The 21,930-nt window shown below is 48.5% G+C and overlaps 1 protein-coding gene across 3 annotated transcripts in view; it reads right to left on the bottom strand.

Annotated features, from left to right (window-relative positions):
- The window catches only part of NAV2 (neuron navigator 2), a gene marked incomplete at its 5' end in the record, with an annotated part of 768,636 nt that overhangs the window by 386,526 nt on the left and 360,180 nt on the right, over nt 1-21,930 (bottom strand). For 2 of the 3 annotated variants that reach the window (XM_079709583.1, XM_079709584.1), the window contains one exon: nt 17,679-17,936. The exons of the other annotated variant lie outside the window; for it this stretch is intronic. In XM_079709583.1, the coding sequence (XP_079565709.1) occupies nt 17,679-17,936 (258 nt within the window). Of the gene's footprint in view, nt 1-17,678; nt 17,937-21,930 lie in introns of those variants that run through there. 3 annotated transcript variants of the gene reach the window in all.

Here is a 21,930-nt window from a genome sequence, read left to right as displayed (position 1 = left end):
AGAGCGCGTCAGAGGCGCTGGCTCCCTGCCCTGGAAGTCACATCTGGCCTCTGAGCCAGCGCTGCCTGCCGGGCCCCAGCCCTCTCAGCTCAGCGGACCCAGACCGAGGGCCCCAACGGGCCATTGTCATCCTGCCTGCGCCTCAATGGGGCCATTCAGGGGCTTTGCAGAGGCCCCTCTGGAGGGCACCTCCCCCCTCCTGGGTGCCCTTGGCCGCAGCCTTCGCCTGTGTGGGTGGGGTCTCTGGCTGTGGCAAAAGCAGCCGGCAGCCAGGGCAGCATTACTGAAGACTGGATTGTTGACGGAGGGCACCGAAATGCCCCACACGTCACGGGACTCCAGGGTGCTCTGCCTAAACCGCGCCCCTGCCCCGGCCAGGGTGCCCCGGCTTCCGAGGGGCCTGCACCTGAGGGCTGAGCAGCAGGGCCTCCCCTACATTCACTGAGGATCTGAGGGCGATTCGCCGCAGCCAGACAGAGCGAGTTCCAGCCCAGGCTTTGCCAAGTCCTAGCTGTGTGGGATTAGGCGAGTTGCTTCACCTCTCTGAGCCTCTCTTTCTCCACCTGTAAAACGAGACTCCTGATACCCCCCTCCTAAGGTGGACACTGAATGAGGTAAAACATGTAGGCATGTAGCATGGAGCCTGGCACACAGTAGGTGCTGAATAAATGTTCCCTTCCCCTCTATCCCTTCTTATAGCTCTTTCTGATCCACCGAAGACCCCAGGAAATGTGCTCTCCTGTGACCAGCAGATCCAAAGGCCACTGCTAGGGGGATATCTTGGTTCAGGCCTTCACAAGTAGACACTGGGCCCCTCGTAGGCCTGGCACTCTGATTCAGGCCCCTCTCAGCTCACACAGCCCGTGATAAGGAGCACTGACACACAACACACAACCCCTCCTCTCATCTCTGGCGCTCTTTCTGCCACCCCACTCTGGGGTCCTGAGTATCTCCTACTGACTTTACCCTTCCAGGTCTCCCCACCCCCAGGTTGTTCCTGGGCTCTGATTTCCAAATGAGCAAACAGAGAGACAGATGCTGAACTCTATGGGCACTGCCAGGCAACTTACAGGCAGCCAGCTTGGGCCTTAAGCAGAGGACAGAGGGGCACCTACCCTGGGTTCACAGCCCTTAGCCAGGAGTCCCAGTGAACCCTTTCCAGTGGCTGACATCCTGGTATGACGCCCACCCTCCATGGCAACCCTGGCCCCTGGCAGCAGGGAGAGGAGTCAGGGCTCCCTGTCCACCAGAGCCCTCCACCCTCTGCTCAGCACACGAAATCCTAATATGCTGCTCTGTTCTCTCTGCATCTCGCGTGCATGCATTCCAACCTAGCTCCTCTCACCTGGTCTGGGCTCCCATTCTTGCCTGCCCCCACTCACCCAGCTCCCTCCTTCTCTTAATCATCTAAGTTGATCTTTCCCCCTGGACCAGCCTCTGTCAGAGAGTGAGGGCTGCAGACCCTCTTCTGCACATTCACTTGCCAAAGATAGACATTCTTGGGCCTCACCCAGACCTACAAAATCGGCATCTCTGAGGCTGGGGCCCAGGATTCTGCATATTTAACTAGTGCCCAGGTCATACGGATGCACAGTGGAGTTTCAGAACCACTGTCGTGGAGGAAGAGAGGCACGCTTGGCATCGCTCTCTGGCCCCGCAGGACCTTTCTTTGCACGCTCCCTTTCCTGTTAATAACTGTCTGAAAGAATGAATTAATTGGTTTCCTTATTGCCAAATTACACTAATATAATTGAGCTCTGCCAATTGCATTCTCCTTGGACTTACTTGAGAGGTTTCTATCCATATATTAGAGTACAGCAGAAAACACAAACACACACACCTGAGACCTAACATTTACAGAGAACTCATCACATGCCAGGTATGTGCCACATGCTTCATACACTTTAAGGCTCACAGCAGCCCCGTGAGGTCATGACTCTCATGCCTCTAGAGCAGATGAGGAAGAAAGGACAAGTTTATCAGCAATGCACCTTACACGGGCAGCGCCAGAATCTAAACCCTGGTCCATGTGGCCGTGACCGCTTGCTCTTACCCACTTCATTATCCTGACTTCTCTGAAACAGCTGGTTTCAACTCCAGTAGCTCTCACCCCAGACTGTGCATCAGAATGCCCTGCAGAGCCCTGAGAAATACGGATGCCGAAGCCTCACCCCAGGCCTATATCTGGAAGGGAGATGTCTGGACGTGTGTTCTGTTTTGACAGCTCCACGTGGTCCCGGCAAAGAATGACTGGCCACGTGCCCAGGTCATGCGGTTTGCTCAAGTAGGTCTAGAGAGAAAACTCAAGTTTCTCGACTCCCACAGCAGTGCTCTGTCAGCCTCTCTACACTGCTCACATGCTAGGGTGCTGCCAGCGGTCGAAATGGATTTGCTCTAGCCCCTCAAGGAGCATCTGGACGCACACACACGCACGCAAGCCTGTGTACTCACGTGCATATATGCACACTCCCACAAACAGCTTAGCATCAGACTCATCATCTCTCGGTCATGGGACAGCTTCCCTGTTCCCATCAGGACCCAGTCTGGACTTGAGGGGGGCTGGGGATGTCCCTCCTCCAGGTGACTTGGATGGGGTTAAATGAGACAAGTCTGGGGAGCTGGGGAAGGAACAGAAAGCCCCCCTTGACTCTCTCCACCACCCTCCTCCCTCCTGTGGACTCCAGAGCAAGGTGACCAAGTCCTCTTCCTCCACCTGCAGTGGCCCATGCCTGACTGGGCCAGGCATGTGCTCAGGGATGGGCGGTTTCTATGGCGACCGTGTAAGCAGCTTTTCAGTAGCCGTGATTTACACAGAACAAGACAAAAAAACTCCCACCTCTAAAAGCATTAGACAATAATTTCACCAAACAGCCTGATCCAGGGGCTCAATTAATCTGCTCCGCTCCTATCAATGGGCTTTCCGCAAGTCAGTACCCAGCGCAGCATGACTGAAAGAAACGCCTCAGCAGGGAGACAGATTACATTTGCATGGCACCTGCCCATTCACAGGGCTTCCCTAGATGGGGATGGAGACCCCAGCATGGCCACTGGAGCGAGCGGCTCCCCTTGGTTCTCTGGGGCGCACTCCTTCACGGAGCTATGCTAGAATCATGCAATGCAATTTCCTATTGCAATTCCAGGAGAACTGGAAGGAGACTTCCAAACTGCAAAGGATCCTGGGAGTTGGGCTCTATTCAGATGGGGGGAAGGGCTGTCCTCCCTTTGCTGAAGGGGCTGGAGAGGATTTCACCGCTGGCTGTGAGAAGGGCTGGGATGGAACTGCCTCCAGGTCCTGAAAGATGCCATCTCGGTCAGCCTAGAGCACACCAGCGGAGAGGAGAGCTGAGGTCCATTGATCCTGAATTCCCAGGCCAAAGACAAGATCTCCCTTCCTTCTGCAGTTACCAGGCAGATTACAGCCTCCCATCACGCTGACCAAGCATTAGCCACAAAGCCCAGTGCACAGGTGAGTGAGACAGAGCAATGTAAGAAATGAAGCGGCCACAGATTCTAGAAGTCTCTTTTATGGTACCCTCTTCTAGGGTTGCCCTGTCCATCCCTCCCATCCCTAATCAGAGGGTAGGATTATTAGAGGCAATGGGGCCTGTGCCTCCAGACAGAAGATGCAACTGAGTATTTATAGGAAGGTTTCTCTTGAGTACTTCTGAAGGGGTGAAGACATAATTGTTCTTCTGCTTCTTAAACTTTACTTTGCCTATGAAATATCTTGAGGTCTGGTTAAAATGCAAATTCTGATTCAGAAGGTCTGGGGCTAGGCTGGAGGTTCTGCATTTCTACCAAGCCTCCAGGGGATGCTATTACCGCTGGTCCATAGACCATACTTTTATTAACGAGGGTTAAAGCACAAAAAGTAGCCAGAACAAAGAAAGGAAAGAATGAGGGAGGGAGAGAGGAAGGGGGGAAGGGGGAAGGAGGGGTAGGGGAGGGGAGAAAAGAAAGAAGGAAAACTGAAGACAAAAAGGAACCAGTGTACTCTGGCAAATCCAATTCTCACCTGTCTCTTCTACTGCGGATCCAGCTCTCAACTTGGACCAAGTAAGAGTCTACTCATAGGGTAAGAATTCCCCAACCTGATCACAAGTATTACCATTTCCCAGACAACCTAACTCATCTACATCTTTGCGTTAAGACGCTGATCTTTGCACTAAGACACTCATCTACCCTTTGCAGTAAGAGCCCCTACAAAAGACACAAAACTGTCAAAGGGAGGACATTTGGACCCATTAGCGTCTTAAGGGACACATTGTAGATTTCTTAGTAGCATCTGGAGAAATAGTGTAAGTAAGTAAGAGTCCTTGACTTCGAGTCAGACCTAGATGCTAATCCCAGATGTGCCTGGAATCCTGTACAAGTCCCTACTGTTTATTCCCTAAATATTTAGTAAGCACCTACTATGTGCTAGACACTGTTCTAGGTGCAGGGGATACAGCTGTGAACAAGAGAGGCAAAGCCCTGGTTCTCATGGAGCTGAAAGTCTAATAGAGGAAGACACAAGATAATAAATACACAACATGTCTAGAGTAGACCGCTCTGGTTCTGGAGAAAAATAAAGCAGAGCAAGGAGATATAAAAGGATGGATTGCTATTTTATATAGGGTTGTCAGAAAAAGCGCCTTTGATAAAGGGACATCTGAGCAGAGACTGAGGGTAAGAGAATGAGCAGCGTCAATATCTGGGGAAAAAAAAAAAAAGAAAAAAAAGGAAAAAAAAAGAAAAAAAAAAAGAAAAAAGAAAAAAAAAGGAGAAAAAAAAGAAAGAAAAAAAAATATATATCTGGGGAAGACATTCCAGGCAGAAAGAACAAGTGCAAAGGCCCTGAGGCTCGGCTTCATCACCTCCAAAATAAAGAGGTAAGGAAATAGGATCTTTGTGATACAGCTCTAAGGTTCCAGAGTCTGCCAGTCAGGAGCAGGAGAGGCTTTGGAGGTTGGAGGAAATGACCTGTGCTGTGTGAAAAGGCCAGGGTGGTGAAACCTACAGGCCACCTTGACAGCCCCCTCCTTTTTTACAGTCTTATACATCTCCCATTCCAACTCTGTTTCGAGGAGCAAATCACCCAGTTGTTTTTAAGAAACAAAAATAATCTGTCCTCTTAAGGGAGAGATATTTTAAAACCACTGAATGGATTTTTCCTTCCCAGCTTTTTTTTTTTTATTGATACATCTCTTCTCCTTCCAGTTCTAAAATAAGCACCCTGTCTGCCCATACACTAATCCAAAGGCAACACAGTGCAGATGGCGTGGGCCTGGGGAGAGCCAGACGGAGGTTGCTTGGAAGGCACCAGACCCGGAGAAAAGACACCAAGACAGCCTGACCAGCCTGGCCTCGCCCATGGCCTGCTTCCTCCGAATCTAGGTGACCAGACGTTCTTAAAAACAGCAGTGGAATGTGGTGAGAGTTGGCATTTGCAAATGACAAATTTCTGACCGAATTCCAGTTCTTTGGAATGGAAAACCAGCAGTTTCCTGTTACAAAATGTACCAACAGTTCATGCCTAATACATGGGTGTGGGCAATGCATATACTTCACATCTAAATTTGGCTAAAAATATATCAAAGCCGGCATATTTTTAGCCAGGTAAACATTTCTAGGGACTAGGTCAAATTTATATTGGTTCTGCTCTGCAATCCAGAGAAGAAATGATTCCAAATGAGTGAGAAGCAGGGACCCAAGGGGAAAACCACACAGTTCCCCCAGGCAAATTGGGAGTCACTGATTCTTAGTGACCATCTCCCGTTTGGGAGTGCTTCCCAGGACTAAATAGTTTGTCCTTTCCCACTAGAGAGGCAGCACCTTTTAAAGAACAGAGCCCCAGGCTACTTGAGGAAGGCAAGTCTTAGTTGGGTTTTACTACCTCTCACGCTAAAGAACCTTCAACAAGTTGTTTTCCATCTCTGTGCCCTCCTCTTTCTTCCCCACCCTCAACTAGATTTGGGTGTAGTTAGGAGCAGCACAGAGGGAGGACCACAGGGTGGGTAAGGATGCGTGCTCTGCCAGCACTAATGAGTTTCAGGCCTGGTTCCTCCATTTATAAGTGGGTGGCCTTGGGCAAGTTGCTCATGGTCTACCTGCCTTGGTTCACCTGTAAAATGGAGAGAATAACAAAAGTGCTTACCTCAGAGGTTACTGCTTTTATGATGATTAAATGGGTAAATCCATATAAAATGCTTAGAAGAACACCCAGCACATAGTAAGTGCTCAGTAAATAAGTGATCTTATCTACCCCATGCCAGGCATTTTTATATACACTATTGCTTTGATCTGCATGACCCACTGAAATGCTACACTTTCCCTCAAGCAGCGGAGGTTTGCTAGGACTGACTTGTCCAAGCTGCAGTTCAACAACTATTTATTGAGGGCCTACAGTGTCCCCGGCCCTACACCAGCACTGGGGAAGTTAGATGTCCAGTAAATAAATGGGGAGCTAGGATCTTAACCTAGGTCTCTCTGACTTCCGGCCTGGGGGTGGGGCTCTAAGGTGTTTGGTAGAAAAAGCACAGATGTGAAATTAGAGAGTTCCAATACTGACTCTGTGTGACCTCGGTCAAGTTACTGACCTCCTTTGCACCTCATACATGAAACTGATGAAATGCCACCAGTCTTATCACATTGTGGTAAAGCTTAAATGAGATGATGTATGGAGAGTGGCCCATGGGAGGTGTGGAATGGTGGTCTGTTGCCACAATTATACGATCCACAAAGAGGGCCTGGTTTTCTGATCCACTGAGCCCAATGCAAAAGCTTTCAAATATGAAAGAATTAGGAGAACAGACTTGTGGTTGCCAAGCGGGACAGGGTTCGGGGATGGATGGATTGGGAGTTTGGGATTAGCAGATGTAAACTATTATGTATAGAATGGATAAACAACAAGGTCCTACTGTATGGCACAAGGAACTATAGTCAATATCCTGTGATAAACTATAATGGAAAAGCATATGAAAAAGAATGTATATATATGTATAACTGAATCACTTTGCTCCACAGCAGAAATTAACACAACATTGTAAATCAACTATACTTCAATAAATTTTTTTAAAAAACAATACTTAACTACTTAGTAGATGGAGGGTAAAAGAACATAGCTTAGAGCTGGTTCTAATTCTTTAAAACATCAGGCACTTCAGAGCAGGACATCTGATTGCCATGAGTGAGGTGGAAAGAACACTGGGCCAGGAGTCAGGGGGCCTGGATCCCAGTTTTTGCTCTACCCTCAAAGCTGGGTGACCATGGGCAAGTCACAACCCCCTCTGGGCTATGTTTCCCCATCTGCACAATGGAGCTTTGAGAATAGATGGCCTCCAAGGTCTACACTGTCTCAGACATCCCAAATTATCTAGTCCATAGAGGCACAGATCACTAAGCAGACATCCAAGTAAGCCTGATTCTTCTAAATCTGTTTTTGTCACCCAAATGGTACTTTTCCCTCCAGGGCTTGCCTTCCTCTGTCCAGAGACAGTTAACAAGCAAAGTTCACACACTGGAAAGTCTGACAGCTCCAGGATGCTCGTGGCCCAAATTTTTTGACGTCAACATGCGTCACTCTCAGGTCTGAAAAGAATCAAAGCAAACCAGTATGAAATGGGGACCGTCTGCAGAGCTGCAGCAGGAGGACAGGAAAGAGGTCCTGCCAGCTGTCAGGCACATGGCCATGCCCAGCTCACCAGCACTGACCTGGGGAACAGCAGCCACAGCAGCGAGAGGAGACCATGCCCAGATTGCAGCAAGATGTGAGCAAAAGCCAACGGGGCTCCTCATTCTGTAAATGCAGAGCCTCTGGCAAGAGGATGGGACAGGCACAGGAGGCCCTGACAAGAAGGAGACAGTGAGGGGGCCAAGGCCAGGGAAATGGGGAGCAGGCTCCAAGGAGAAGAGGGTTTGGAGGTGTGGTTTTCTAAGGCAGCACCCCAGTATGGGATTCAGGCCTCTTCCAACTCCTGGCAGAAGAAGGCAGCAGTTAAGAGCACAGATTTTGGACTCAGAAACACACAGGTTCTGCCACTGTTCACACCTGTGTGACCTGTAAAAGTTCCATGACCCTTCTCAGGCCTCTGCCCACTGACTTCTCACTTTTCTCCTTACTGATAAGACAAGATGAATAACATGGGCTCAGAAAGTTAGTGTGAGGATTAAGTGAGATTTTGTATGGAAATGGCACATAAGTGGTTGCTGAAATCATTACTCCTGGAAGGCTTGTCCTATCCTCTTTTCTTAACCTACTAAAATCCTTCAGAATCCTTCTCAGGTCCCCCTTTCAAAGTTATTGGTGGGGGTGGGGATGGAATCTGCCAAAGCCCTCCGAAGCGCACCCAACCCTTCCCGTCTACTGTACCGCCATGATCACAGCTGGACAGACCTTCTTCCAGTGGAGGAGCCAGCCAGTCTGGATGCTGTAAACAGCCTTGTGTAAAGAATCTGCCTTCTCCTGCTACCCAGCCAGGTGAGTTTTCCCAAGACCTGGCGGTGGAAAGCTTTGACACTGGCCTTGCTTGGCCACCCACCATCATGGGATCATCTCAGCTCACATGCCAAGAGGGAGATCTGCAGAAGCCATATGGCTTAGCCACAGCTTCAGGAACACAGCTGGTGCTCAATATCCACTCAATCCTGTTTTTCAACTCTTTCTTTTATCTTCGTCCTCCCATCCTTCTTTTCTTCTGCAAATAGGAACTAAGAACCTACTATGTGTTGATGCTGTACCAGCAGAGATCATGAGAGACACATCCCTGAACTCACAGAAGCCATGGTCCAGCTAAATAAGCAACCATAGTCCAAGCGATGGGGGCTCAGAGCAGGCTATGGGAGAACACAGGACAGATACTGTATCCAGACTGTGGTGGTGGCACAGGGCTTCCTGGACGAGGTGGCACTAAGCCTGAACTTGACTGGGTGAAGGATGGGACGGGTTTAGCCAGGCAAAGGAGTTCTAAGTAGTGAGGAGAGAAAGAGGTTAAAGCAGACAAAGGAGCTTGCTTCCACTCATACTCCTTGCCTGCTTCATGCCTAGATGAGTAAAATTCAACCAGGTATTTTCATATTTTAAAAAATTTCCTCATTAAAAAAAATCTCTTTTATACTTTCAACCTTGGAAACATCTTAGATTTTTATAAGAGATTATCAAATCAACCTGGATCTTATGATTTCCATAAAATTTCAGCAACCCTTCTCATAAAAGAAGAGGAATTAAGCCAAGGTTCTCACACTACACCAGAGATAGGAGATAAGGAGTCCAGATCCTAAACCCAGTGAAACAAACTTGGCCAGGCTATTTACTGTGAGTACACACACACACACACACACACACACACACACACACACACACACACACTCCTACTCGACACACACTCCAACCTCATATATGTTCTCATAGATACACCACAGATGTCAAGGGGATTGCTAATGTATACTCTTTAGCCAAGGCTTTGTTTTGCTTCCCAACATTTTATTTTGAAAAAGTTCAAAAGCAGAAAAGTTGAAAGACTTGCACATATATCTTCACCTAGATTCACCAGTTGTTAACATTTTACAACCTTTGCTTTCTCCTTCTATCTACAGATATACTCACCTTTTTTTTTTTCCCTAAACCATTTGGGAGTCAGTTGCTGACATCAAGATACTTCACCTCTAAATATATCAGCATGTATCTCCCAAGAAAATGGACATTTTCTTACATTATCCCCAAACCATTAACATTAATGGAGTAATACTATCTAACATACAATCTGTATTCAAATATCTCCCATTGTCTCCAAAATGACCTTTCTAGCATTTATGGTTTTGCTTGTCAAGGATCTCTCATTGGATTTGGTTGTCATAGCTCTTTAGTCTCCTTTTCTAGAATAGTTCTCCATCTACCTTTAAAATTTTTTTGTTTCTCATGACATTATCAGTTTTGAAGATCCCAGGCCTGTTGTCTTAAAGATGACCCATAATCTGAATTTATCTGATTGCTTCTGCGTGCCAACAAATGATCAAATTCCCCATTTTTCCCTTCCTCTGTCCAGAACCAGCCCTGCCAGTTACATAGTGATAACACCTTAGTGGACCTTGTGGCATCAGAACACTTAGAATTTTACAAACCCTAGAGAGTTTAACTGATACGATAAAGCAGCTAATGTTTATTTAGTATTGACTGAATATATTCAATATTTCTAAACTCTGGGGCGGAGGGGAGGAGCCAGATGTCATATATACCACACCAAAGGAAATTTTACAGCAATTTACTTTGATTCCGTATTAACAATGCCTTTTTAGATATTTTTCAAAAAGTGCTTTCACACTTGCTATTTAAGAACCTTGACTTTGAGGTCAAACAGATAAGGGTTCAAATCCTGAGTCTGCCACTTAACCAGCTGTGCTCGTTGGAAAAGTAGCTTAACCTCTCTGACCCTTGGTTTCCTTAAAGGGTATTTATGGTGTAAGATGTTTAAACCAGAGTCTCATTCATAATAATTACCTCTATTAAGCTTTACAACAACTCTTCAAAAAAAGTAGAGCAAGTATCATCCTACTCATTTTAGAGATTAGGCAACTGAAGCTCAAAAGACAATGTAACTTATTGAAGGTCATGCAGTAAAGCATCTAAAGAGACGAAATTAGAACCAAAGTTGCTGATTTCCAGAGCTGTCATTTCTATTCTCTTCAGGAAGTAGCTTCTACGTAACGGGATGTTGGGAGGATTAAATGAAATGATGCATGCCTGGTGCTATGCATTATGCTGGTAAGAGGCTATGCTCTGTCAGTGTCAGTGCCCATTATTATAATTATTTTTCCTGTGTCACACTCTCGTAACTGATTTTGTTCAAAGGCTCCAAAAGAACTTTATCATTATCTTGACCAAGCCCCCTTTCCTACCCTATCTTCTCTTCCACCAAGACAGGGGAGGTTGGAACACACCAAAATTCACTAAAGGTATTAAGGTTTCACTTAGAGGGAGAGAGAAAATATCCTGAGGCTGTGGGGCTACTGTTTGCGAAACACAAAAGAGGGTCTGTTTTCCTTGGGAAATGGAGCACTAAGTCATGAGTCATTCTTTAGGTTCTGCGTGGGCGCCTTGGGGTTCCTGCGAAAACTTCTGTATCACTCACTAGTGTCTTGTGTGGACTGAAGCACAAAAGCCTGACCCAGTTTTGTTCCCCAAATCACATGAACCATTCTGCCCAAGACATTCTAGGAACACATTGTCCATCTCTTCGAACAACGTGACCAAGAGACAGAGTCACCATTGAAAGTGGCCCCGTGGCTATCAGTAAAACACCACTGGGCAGCTGGCCATGCCTTGGGGCACCTTAATGGCCAAGCCAATCACAAGGTTCAGCTCCCACCACAATCACGCCAGCAGTAAGGGGAGAGGGCTTTCCTTCTGCCTTCAGAACAATAAGAAACCATTCAGAAGCCCAATCAATGGGGCTGTTCCATTCTTGGTCCTGGGCAGTGCTGTCAGATTGGCCAGCGCCACTCAATCACCTTGACAGTGCCTTGACTGTGAATCTTCACAGACAACCTATAAGCATCATCGTTTCTGCTTTACAGATGAAGACACATTTAGAGATGTTAAATAACTTGCCCAAAGCCTGGGTGTACAAAGGAGGTTCCCATTAAGTTTGGTTTGCAGCGGATCTCTCAGCTTGGTTAGTGCTATAGAGATGGCATGTTTGGTACCAAAATGTGGAGGCTTCATTTCACAACTCTGGATATGACTCCATTAGTTTACTCTTGACCCTGACCCTCATTCATCTAACCAAAGCCCCGCTATGCTCTCTGCTTTCACAGTGCAAGCCACCTGTCCTCCATGTAATCAACCATGCACTTGAGAGGCAGAGAGGTAGGGTAGAAAGAACACAGGCTTGGAATGAGGCAGATCTGGTTTCCAAACTTGGCTCTGACCTTGGGTAATAAAAATAGGCAATATCACATATTCCTTGCTTATTGCATGCCAGGCTCTGTGCTCAGCAACTTACCTGTATGATCTCACTGAATCTTCACAGACAACCTATAAGCGTCCTCGTTTCTGCTTTATCGATGAAGACACATTTAGAGATGTTAAATAACTCACCCAAAGCCTGGATTTGAACCCAGGTCTGTCTCTCAGTTAAGTGTAATCTACCATTTAAAACTGTCTCCAAGTGATAACTTCCCCTGGTCTCAGCTTCCTCATATGAAATGCATGGGCCACTTTACATTTTACCCAGTTTCTTGTGCTTCACATTAAATTTCATATACATATAAAATTTATATATACATAAAATCATTTATATATATATATTATATATATATATATATGTGAAATCACTGCAGTCTACTACTACCTGGCACATAGCAGATGCCCCATAACTACTCCCTTCCCTGCTGATGAGACTGATTCTAAGAAATAAGAGTCTCTGACCTTAAGCCAAAATCTCACTGGGTGGTTTGGCTTTTTCAGGCTGGCTTCAGGAGCTTCACTAAGGCCTAATTAAAGCACCTCTCTCAAGGCCACATCTCTTATGTCTTATACGTAAATAAAATGGAACACCAAGACTTGGTGCTTCAATCTTGGTCACAGAGGAAGGGAGTATGAGAAGTGGGAAGCAAATCTAGCTATTCTGAAAGCTGGAAATTGGGCTGTAATTCCCCCAGCCTGGCCTTTGATGTGTGTGTGCTTACATGTGCTCATTACTTTAAGCTGTTCCATGTGTATATATTTGTATATGTGTGTGTATATATGTATATATACACATATCCAGAAGTAGATGTATTTATACACACATATATACACACGTAATGATACCCTAAATTAGCCACCAGTCCCACCCTTCAAGTGTCTTCAGAAAATTAACCCATGGAATAAGCAATAATACGTAAACTATAAACATTCTTGCATGTTGGCAGATAACCATGCTACACATTCCCCCTCCAAGAGCCGAGGAAGAGAAGAAAGGGAATAACACAATAGCAGAAAAATGCACTAATCAAATCCATAATCAACTTTGATGATGGAGCAAGGATTCTAATCAAAACACAATGGGGCAAAGTTGCAACAGGTTGCAAGCTTGGAGCTGCGCTCTCTTCCCAGGGGCCTCGCCTGCGCTTTCTTTTTAAACATCTAAAACACCCACAGAGGATTTCAATCACTTCTAATTACTTTTTTAAAGAAATGAGTTGCAAGTTGAACCCCAGGCTCCTAAAAACAGGAAATATCAAAATATTATATATATAATTTTTTTCCCCTGCAACTGCTTCTTAAAAATAGGCTAACCTCTCCTCAAATAGCTCACAAGCATTCCTTATCTGAAGGTCAGCCGGACAGAGTTTCTGAACTAACACAGAGCAGATCTCTAAAACAATTCTTTGCACATGGTCATAATTTATACGCCATGTTAACAGAGCAGATGCTATAAATGTTCATTCTTGGGGGAAGGCCCAGGTATCCCAACACCAGGAGGGGAATTCGGGAGGGATGTGTGGCTGCAGAGCAGTTCCTCTCTCTGGGGGTCCAGCCCCAGCTGTAGGTTTGTGGGAGAGATTCAAGGTGAGGGGTTTGGCAAGTCGACAGTGGGGCTGCACCTAAAAGCTAGCTGCTGGCTGCGTCAGGTCTTTTCACACTTGATGGCGATGGACAGCAGGCTTGGGGGAGAACAGGCTGTCACTGGCTAAAGAGCGTCGCTGCCTAATAAAAGCCACGAGACCCACGTCCTTTCGCGCATCACTACCATGTTGGATATTCTGAACCCTAAGCTAATAATAATAATCACTGTCATTTCCCAAGGGGCTGTTATGAAACAGGTCTTTTGTGGACACCATCCTTCCACCTTCTCATAACTACCCTGCATGCTCAGGATTACTACGGACCATGAAGGCAGCGCGCAAATCCAACCCCTCAACTGCAAGAAGGCTTTGTTCTTTGCTCATGATTACCTTTCAAAAGGAAGACACCAGATACGAAGCAATCACCTGTCAGGCCAAGGTGCGCCTTCCCGGTGGCGACACCCATTCCTGCTCTGCACCACTGCGTGGCCCTGCTTCTCCTCCTTCCCTGGCGTGCTCATCTCACCCCCTCTCCTCCCCAGCCAGCCATTCCTGCCCATCTCTGGAGCCCGCCATCTCCTGCCTCCTCCGTGAGGCCCTCAGGACTTCTCCAGCCATGGTGGCCTTTTCCTTCCTTTCAGCCCCAAGCATACTTCTCAGCTCTCTTCGTGTTGTGCCTGATGCCCTTGGTACAACAGTCATGCCTCCCAACTAGACTATAAGATCTCCAAGGCCCAGGCCGTGTCTTATCACTGTGTACCTCCGCCAGAGCATCCAGGAGGAAGGCAGCTGTGAAGAGGGGAAGACCCCCCGGCCTGGAAGCCAGACCGACATGAGCTGGGCCCCCCACTCGCCACCCTGGAGCAGGATGACCTAGAGCAAGTTATTCTACCTTTTGCTAAGTCCTGCTTACTCTTCCAGCTCAATGGTTAGAGGAGTGGTCTTAGAAATCAGGGCCTGCGAGGAACTGGAAAGTCCCTATGACCCTCCCTCTATAGCATATGCTGGTTTAGGACACGGAGTCCAGAGCCAGATTGTCCGAGTCCCAATTCTATTTCTGCTACTCAAGGGGTTACCAACCCGGTCCTTGCCTCAGTTTCCTCATGTGTAAAATGAGAATAATAACACTTGTCTCACTGGATTGTTGTAAGAATCAAATGAGGTCTTTTAGAACAATTCCTGGCACATAGGAAGTGCTATGTGATGACTTGCCATTATCATATCATTGTCGTTAAAGAAGATGTTACAGGAAATTACTGTCATAGAAAATGTTATATATGCTTTAAGTGGTACTGTGGGAATGAAATGAGATTGTATGTAAAGAGCCTGGCACATCAGGCACTTCCCTCATCTTCCCACCATGGCTGGTACTGTATTAGGCATGTGACAGATGCTCTGTAAATCCTTGCAAACTCAATGATACCTTCTCAAGGGCTTGACAGAATAAGCTATGACTTTTCTCACTGAGAGGCTATTAGACCTACGTTCAACAATGCCCCATCTCTTGGTTTAGCAATACGAATAGTTCATTTTATTGAGTGTTTCCTATTTGCCTGACACTGGGCTTTACACATGTTACTTATATATGTCTATACATATGTCTATATGATGTATGTATGTGTGTATATATAAACATATGTATATATGACACTTTACATATGTTCTTTTTCTTAATCGTCATAATTTGTGTGGTTGTTTAACGCCCATTTTTACAGATGGGAACAGTGAGGCCCACAGAGGTTAATGGACTAGGTCACCAGCTAGTACATGGTGGAGACAGGATACCAGGGATATCCACCTGACTTTAAAGCCTGTGCTACTGACCACTGCACAACCCAGCCTTCTCCCCAAAGCCCCCTGAATAAAAGGGGAGTCAGATGCCCCAAGATACCATTTGCCATTTAACTCATCATCTCCTGAGTATCTTCTAGTGATAAATACCAGTTTTGAGTCCAGGACTACCAGATGTGTCAAGTCTGACACAGTCCTCGAGCCGTATGGAGAAGCTTTCCTGGATGGTGAATGGACACCGTGTCAGGCAAAGAGAGAGGAAGCCTTGTCCAAAGACGGGAAAACCCCTTTTGCCAATGTCACTTGGATGCCAGGGTGAGGCAGTGAGACAAGGGATCTGTACCTGCCACAGAGAAGAGCCTCCAGGAAGCTCGGCCATGAATAAAGACAGGGCAGGCTGGTAAAAACCAGGAGAGCCCACTGGGAAATGGCCAATTTCCTCAGCAATCCATCCAAACCATCCACATGATCAGTACACAAGGTCCCACTGAGGGCAAGGCAGGTGGCGTGGGGGCAGCCAGGGGACTGTGGGCCAAGGGCGAGGGAGAGAAAAAAAGCCTCGAGGGAACTGGACCACACCAGCTCCTCCGGCAGCAGCTGGAGATCATTTTTTCAGGAAAAAGAGGGATGAATCACCTTTCCAGAGCCTGCCCATGGCAAGTCCACCGACAGTGTTTGTTAAATGAAGGGTCAAATGGGCAACGGTAGAACAGCTGCCTGGGTAGCAACGATCCCAGTGTCCACTTTCCCCCTCATTCCTTGGGTCCTCCTCATCAGGCTGGAGGCTGTGTGTCACATCCCGGAGTCACTGCTCCAGCCTCCCGCATACCACCCACCACACCTCATCAGCCCCGTCTCCAAGGATGGAGGGGAAACCCTCACGAGGGTGCACCCCCAAGCTCATTCCCATTTCAGAGCCCACGTACAAACCTGTGCCGAAGGCAGAAAAAGAGCGCAGAGCACAAAACCCTGGCAGAGACAGGCCCTGGGAGCACTGGGGGAAATCTTTCTCCCACACACCATCACTCAAACCTGTCAGCTTCCAAACATGTTTAGCAAGGGCAGCAGCAAGGGGCATGCTTATCAGCCTGGCGTGGGAGCTTAATCTGCTTTGAGGGCCTTCTCCAACCCAGAGCTCCAAAAGTCTGCTTACAATTAGCTTCCAGCTCCAGTTCCTCCATCAGAAAGGCTAGGAATGTGTTGAGTTCTAGCCTCTGATCAGAGAAATCTCCAGGAGAAGGTGGAGACAGTGTCAGCAGAGAATAAGTGTCAAAAAGGTCAGCTGGTCTGTTGCCACTTCCCTGACACCAGCCCCAAACTACCTCCCCCACTGGCTTCCCGCCTCTCCTGACCGGGACAGTCACATCCGTCAGGTCTGCCTGTCCCCAAAAGTCCCTGCTGACTAACTGCCAAGAAAATACAGCACGCCCCTGCTCCCTCCTACCAGAAGAGGAAAAAAGAAAAAAAAAAAAGCAGCAGTGAGGGCAGGAGGCCAGGAGAACCTGATTGGCCCTTGCTGATTTCCTTAAAAGAGATTGCATGGCTAGGGCCCGTCACCCAGCCGAATTGGGTGATGCGGGCTCTGTCTGGAAAGGTAGAAGTCATCAATTCTTTTCAAGTCATCCCCCCACCCCAGCCCCAGTTACCCGGGCTACCGGCACCAGGATCTGCTACCCAGGAAGGAGGGGCTTAGCTTCGGGCCGCCATTCTGAGGCAGGCACCCCCGCCCACCGCAACAGCCAGCCGAGACGCTAGGAGTCCCCAGCTGCCTGCCTCCGCTGGTGCACCGAGCACTTCTATTGCAGTCCCAGCACCGTGCCTGGAATCCTGTCAACCCAAAGGATGGGGCAGGGGCAGGCATCTTCACGACGAGGCGAGCAGGTACACTGCCCACCTCCAGACCCCTTTCCCTGGATCTTTCAGCCAGGCCAGAGGGCGTGGAGCCCAACGAGGCCTCGGACCATTCCTTGGCAGGGACAGAATCTCTGCAGAACCGACACACAGACAGACAGACGCTGCAGCAGTCACTGCCTTCTTGGGGCCAAGCTCTCAACATGCAGAACCTGACATTTCCAGTGCGGCACAGTTTTGAGAACACCCTGACCGTGCCCGCCAGAAGGAAGCCGCAGACGTGCCCGCACCCCGGCCTCACAGAGCTCCTTAAAGCAAACCTCGGTCACCCGGCCACACCCACTGGCCAGCCCACTCTCCGCGCGCATCCCCCAATCTGCCGGCCTAAAGTGGGACGGTTCCCTTCTCAGCCCACAGGGTAGCCCTGTCCCCTATCCAGCCATGCCAACAGCGCCACCCCCAAGCATTCACCTTTCTCCCAGAACAGTGCCCCGGCACACAGCACCTCTCACCTGGGTATCGAACCCGTTTTCCACAGAGCCGCTCATCCGCAGCGGGAGCCCCTCCCCCGTCGGCTCCTGCAGCCCCTGCGATTTCAGGGGGATCTGGCTAGGGTAGGCGGTCTTGCTCACCTCCACCTTGCTTCCTAACTTGAGGTAGCAGGGCTGGGGGCCCGCTCGGGCTGGGGGCACGTGCAGGATGGGCGCGGCGCTGTGCACGGGTTTGGGCAGTCCCGACTTCATTTTGGAGGCGACCAGGATGGCCGGCATCTTCTCCCGGGGCTTCGGCTTTCCCAGCACGTCCCTGGCAGCGGCGGCGGAGGCGACCGCTAAAGGCAGCGCGGGCAGCAGAGCAGGCGCCGGGCTTCGGCCCGAGAGGCGCCCACCACCAGCCAAGGGAAAGAAAAAAAATATCCCCGGGTCGGGGATCTCGGAGCAATCCGGCGAGCTCGCCTTGGTCGCGGCGCTCAGCTGATCCCACCTGGACGGATGCTGCAGCCGCGTTTCACGCCCCTCCTGGGCGGCCTGTTCAAGGGCTCCGGGTGCTCAGGAGCTGCTGCCTCTTGCGATTCTCCTCCTGGGAACTCGAGGCTTGGACGCCCATATTAACTTGTCACTGCATCTCCGAAGTGAGGAGGCCCCTTTGGAAGAGAAGCGGCGGGGACCCACGCCTCCCGCTCCAGGAGGCTGCGGGTGTGAGCGGGCGAGCTAAGGAGCGAGCAGCTGGGGAAGGGAAAGAACGATAGGGGGGAGAGGGAGGGCGCACGGAGCCCAAGACGTCTTCACCGAGAGGCAGCTGCCGCCCCGCAGTGTCACCCGCTACGCAGAGGCGCGGCGAGAGCCCCCGAAAGGTCTCTCTACGAGTGACAGTCACCACTGCCCAGAAGCCCGCCGGACAGATAGCACCTCGGCGCCTGCGGGTCTGCACATGCTCCGTGCTCTATAGCGCAGCAAGGCTGTGGCTGTGGGGCGCGGGCACCGGGACGCGCGGCTGGCGGGCTGGTCAGGGCAGCGCAGCGCTCGCGAGCGGCCGCCGCGCTTCCCGTGAAGGCTGCGCTGGCTGCGGGGCTCCGCGCAGGGTAGGACAGGCTGCTACCCGCGCGGCTGCGGCGCGCGCTGACAGCCCGGGCCGCCCCGGCGCGCCGATTGGCCCGTGGCGGGCCAATCTGCAGCCGTGGCTCTCACTGCAAAGGGGGGCGTGGCCTCAACTCCCGGGCCGCCGCCGAAAGTCTGGGGCCGCGCTTGGCCGCAAGTACAAAGCCAGCTGGTGGCCGCTCTGCAGCGCTGCTCTGGCTTCGCGCTCCCCCGCGGGCTGACACCCCCGCGTCCCTGAAACCTTTTGAAAAATGCCCTTTCGAACGCAAGCGCCCGCCTAGGGGCCCCGCGGGGAAGGCTCCGGGGAAGTTTGTTTCCTTTTTCAAATTGTTCTGGTCACCTTAACGGTCTGAGGCTTCCGGAGTCGCGCCTGCAGCCCCGCGGCCCCCCATCTGGTCTGGGCAGGGCCGTTCCTCGTCTCCCGCGTTAAGGACGCGCCAGCCATTTCTTCTCTTTTCTGCCAGCTCTTCCAGGCGGGCCGGGGGGCCTCCGAATAGCTTCCTCTCCAGCTTTCAAAGGCTGCACATTTCACTTAACTATTTGAAGTATTTATAGGCACATACAATACCCCGCGAAGCCTCCCGCCCCAAGACGGTTCCTCCTTGCAACCTACCACAGACTGGCCAGAGAAAGCCAGGAGAAGCTCCATGACCCCGGCGGGCTCGGGCTAAATTCTGCTGCGCTTCATGTAGGAGCCCCTCCCTGTCCGCGCCTCGGACTCACTGGCCCTACAGGTTCCTCGACTTTAATTCGCCTGAGGACTTCTCTCCTGTCCCAGGTGCTCTATGGGTTCCTCGCTGAGAGTTGGAAGAGATGACACAGGCAGGCCAGACCCCTCATAGATGAGAAGCCCCCCACACACACACACCGTAGAACTACCTGGATTTAAATCGGGCAAGTTCTCTGACTTTACATACATCCTTACAAAGCTTCGGTTCTCACTGGGAGTAAGGAAGGGGTTTGACTACATATATATATAATATACTGTTGTTTGGTTAAATGAGATCGTTCATTACAGTCATTTAGCACAGGTACTTAGCTATGTGAGAGACCAGTAAGTTGGGTATTATTATTCTCCCTATTATTAAATGACTGCTTCTGCAACCCTCCCCCCCCCCAGTCATCTCTGTTTATAAGCTGTTTCTCTTCTCTGGCTCTGAGATACAGGTTTTCACAGTATGCCCACCCTATAGCCTGATTTTCAATGCCGATAGCATTGATTTGTCATTATCCAAATCGTAGGAAATAAAGTTTTAAAACAATCTCCCAAAGCAGCATTAAGAAATAAGAAGGGCTCTTACCGTGGCCTGCTCCCTCTCCTATCTTATCTCCACCCATTCTATGCAGCAACTTTCTATTCTAGCGAGACTGAAATGCACACAGTCTTGTACACAATTTCAGGTATTCCTCCCTCTGAAATTAAAGCACACGTGGTCCGTGCCACTTACTTAGCACTCAGCCCTTTACCATCTGATGCCACCTTGTTATTTATCATTTCATGTTTATTTTCTTCTTAAAGAGAAGGCCTTTTGAAGTTAGGAACTGCATTTTTAACCTTCATTAGATTCTCTCAGCATTGAGTATAATGCTGTGGACAGAATAGCTACCCAGATTGTCATCAGATGGATGAGTAGATGGTGCCAGCAGCAATTAACCAGGGGGAGAGCCTTTTTAGATCCAGGTACATAAGGTCATAAGAGATGCTATGCTGTACTAAACCTTGGGACTCTCCTACTCAGAATTCTGGTTCTGCCAGATGTAGCAAGAGTTATGGAAATACACTGCAGTCTTTGACTTTAAAGGTCATGGAGATATTCCAAAGTATTTCCATGGCCTTAATGCAGTTTTTCTCAAAGTGTGGTCCCCAGACCACCACCAGCAGCATCAATACCTGGAAGCTTGTTTGATAAGCCCCACCCTAGATCTTCTAAACCAAAAGTTCCGGAGCTGGGGCCCAACAATCTAGGTTTACCAATTGTTTAACCCAGTGATTCTGATGCACTCTGAAGTTTCAGAACTTCCACCATAAAGAATATATCATGCATTCAGTGCTCCTCCAGGGCCACTTAAACCTTAATATACATAAGAATTATGTATCTTGCTAAAATACAGATTCTGATTCAGTAGGTCTAGAATGGGGCTGAGATTCTGGTTTCAGAATAAGCTCCCACAGGACACCCATGCTGGTGGTCTGGAGCTCACACTTTGAGTAGTAAGGCTAATCCATAGGTAGCAAAATGGGTTCATCTCAAGAGTCATCTCTAGCTAACCGACTTTCTGTCACACTGTGCTGAAAAGAATTCCAAGGGTGCATGTATCTAGTTAAGTTGGAAACAGCAGCCTGATCAATTAATAATGTCTGTCATGGGTACAGAAAGAGACCTAGTGACATACATGCTATGTAGTTGCCATCTTGGATCTCCCATTTAAATCATTTTTGTACCAAGGTCATTTTTTTGGATTCTGAGACCCTCAAATATGTACTAATATGAAAAATAATGCATTCTTTTTTGAAAAGTACCTCTTCCTAATACTCTAGGATTTGGTAAACACATGACTGTTCACCTTAACCTTATGTGATTTATTTAAAGTCTGATAACTTCTCATCTTTCTTGATGGAAAAGGAGTGAATCTTTTAGTCTACTTCCAAATTTCTTTCCTGGCCTCTGCATCCCTTTAATAATTTTATTTGCTCTTTCCTGGAACATTTTTCATCTCCCTTTATATATTTCCTGTCTTTCCCTCATTTTCCTTCTTTAAAGCAAAATAATTTGTCATTATAACCAGACAAAGGGGAAAAAAAGCTATATTTTCCCTGAGGCAAAAGAGATAATTGCAAGATTCCTCCTTAAATAAGATCGTCTCAAATTATAAAAATGTCCTATAAAGTTACTCCTTCCACACAGATGCTGTGTTAACATGAATGAAGTCATTTTAAATCAGTAAGTCTGGCAAGCATTGGCAGAGTATGGTTCAGAGTATGGCAAACTGCTTTGGAAAGAATACACTATCCAGGTTTTTTTTTAACGTTATTTTTTTAAAAATGATATGCACTGTGGATAGCCCACTATTTTATTTTATTTTTATTTTTTTAATTAATTAATTTATTTATTATTTTTGGCTGCTTTGGGTCTTCGTTGCCACACGTGGGCTTTGCGGTGAGCGGGGG

This window comes from Hyperoodon ampullatus, assembly GCF_949752795.1.
Source record: "Hyperoodon ampullatus genome assembly, chromosome: 7".
Taxonomy (NCBI): domain Eukaryota; kingdom Metazoa; phylum Chordata; class Mammalia; order Artiodactyla; family Ziphiidae; genus Hyperoodon; species Hyperoodon ampullatus.
The sequence above is the reverse complement of the archived record's forward strand: the minus strand, read 5'-3'. Positions and strand labels throughout refer to the sequence as shown.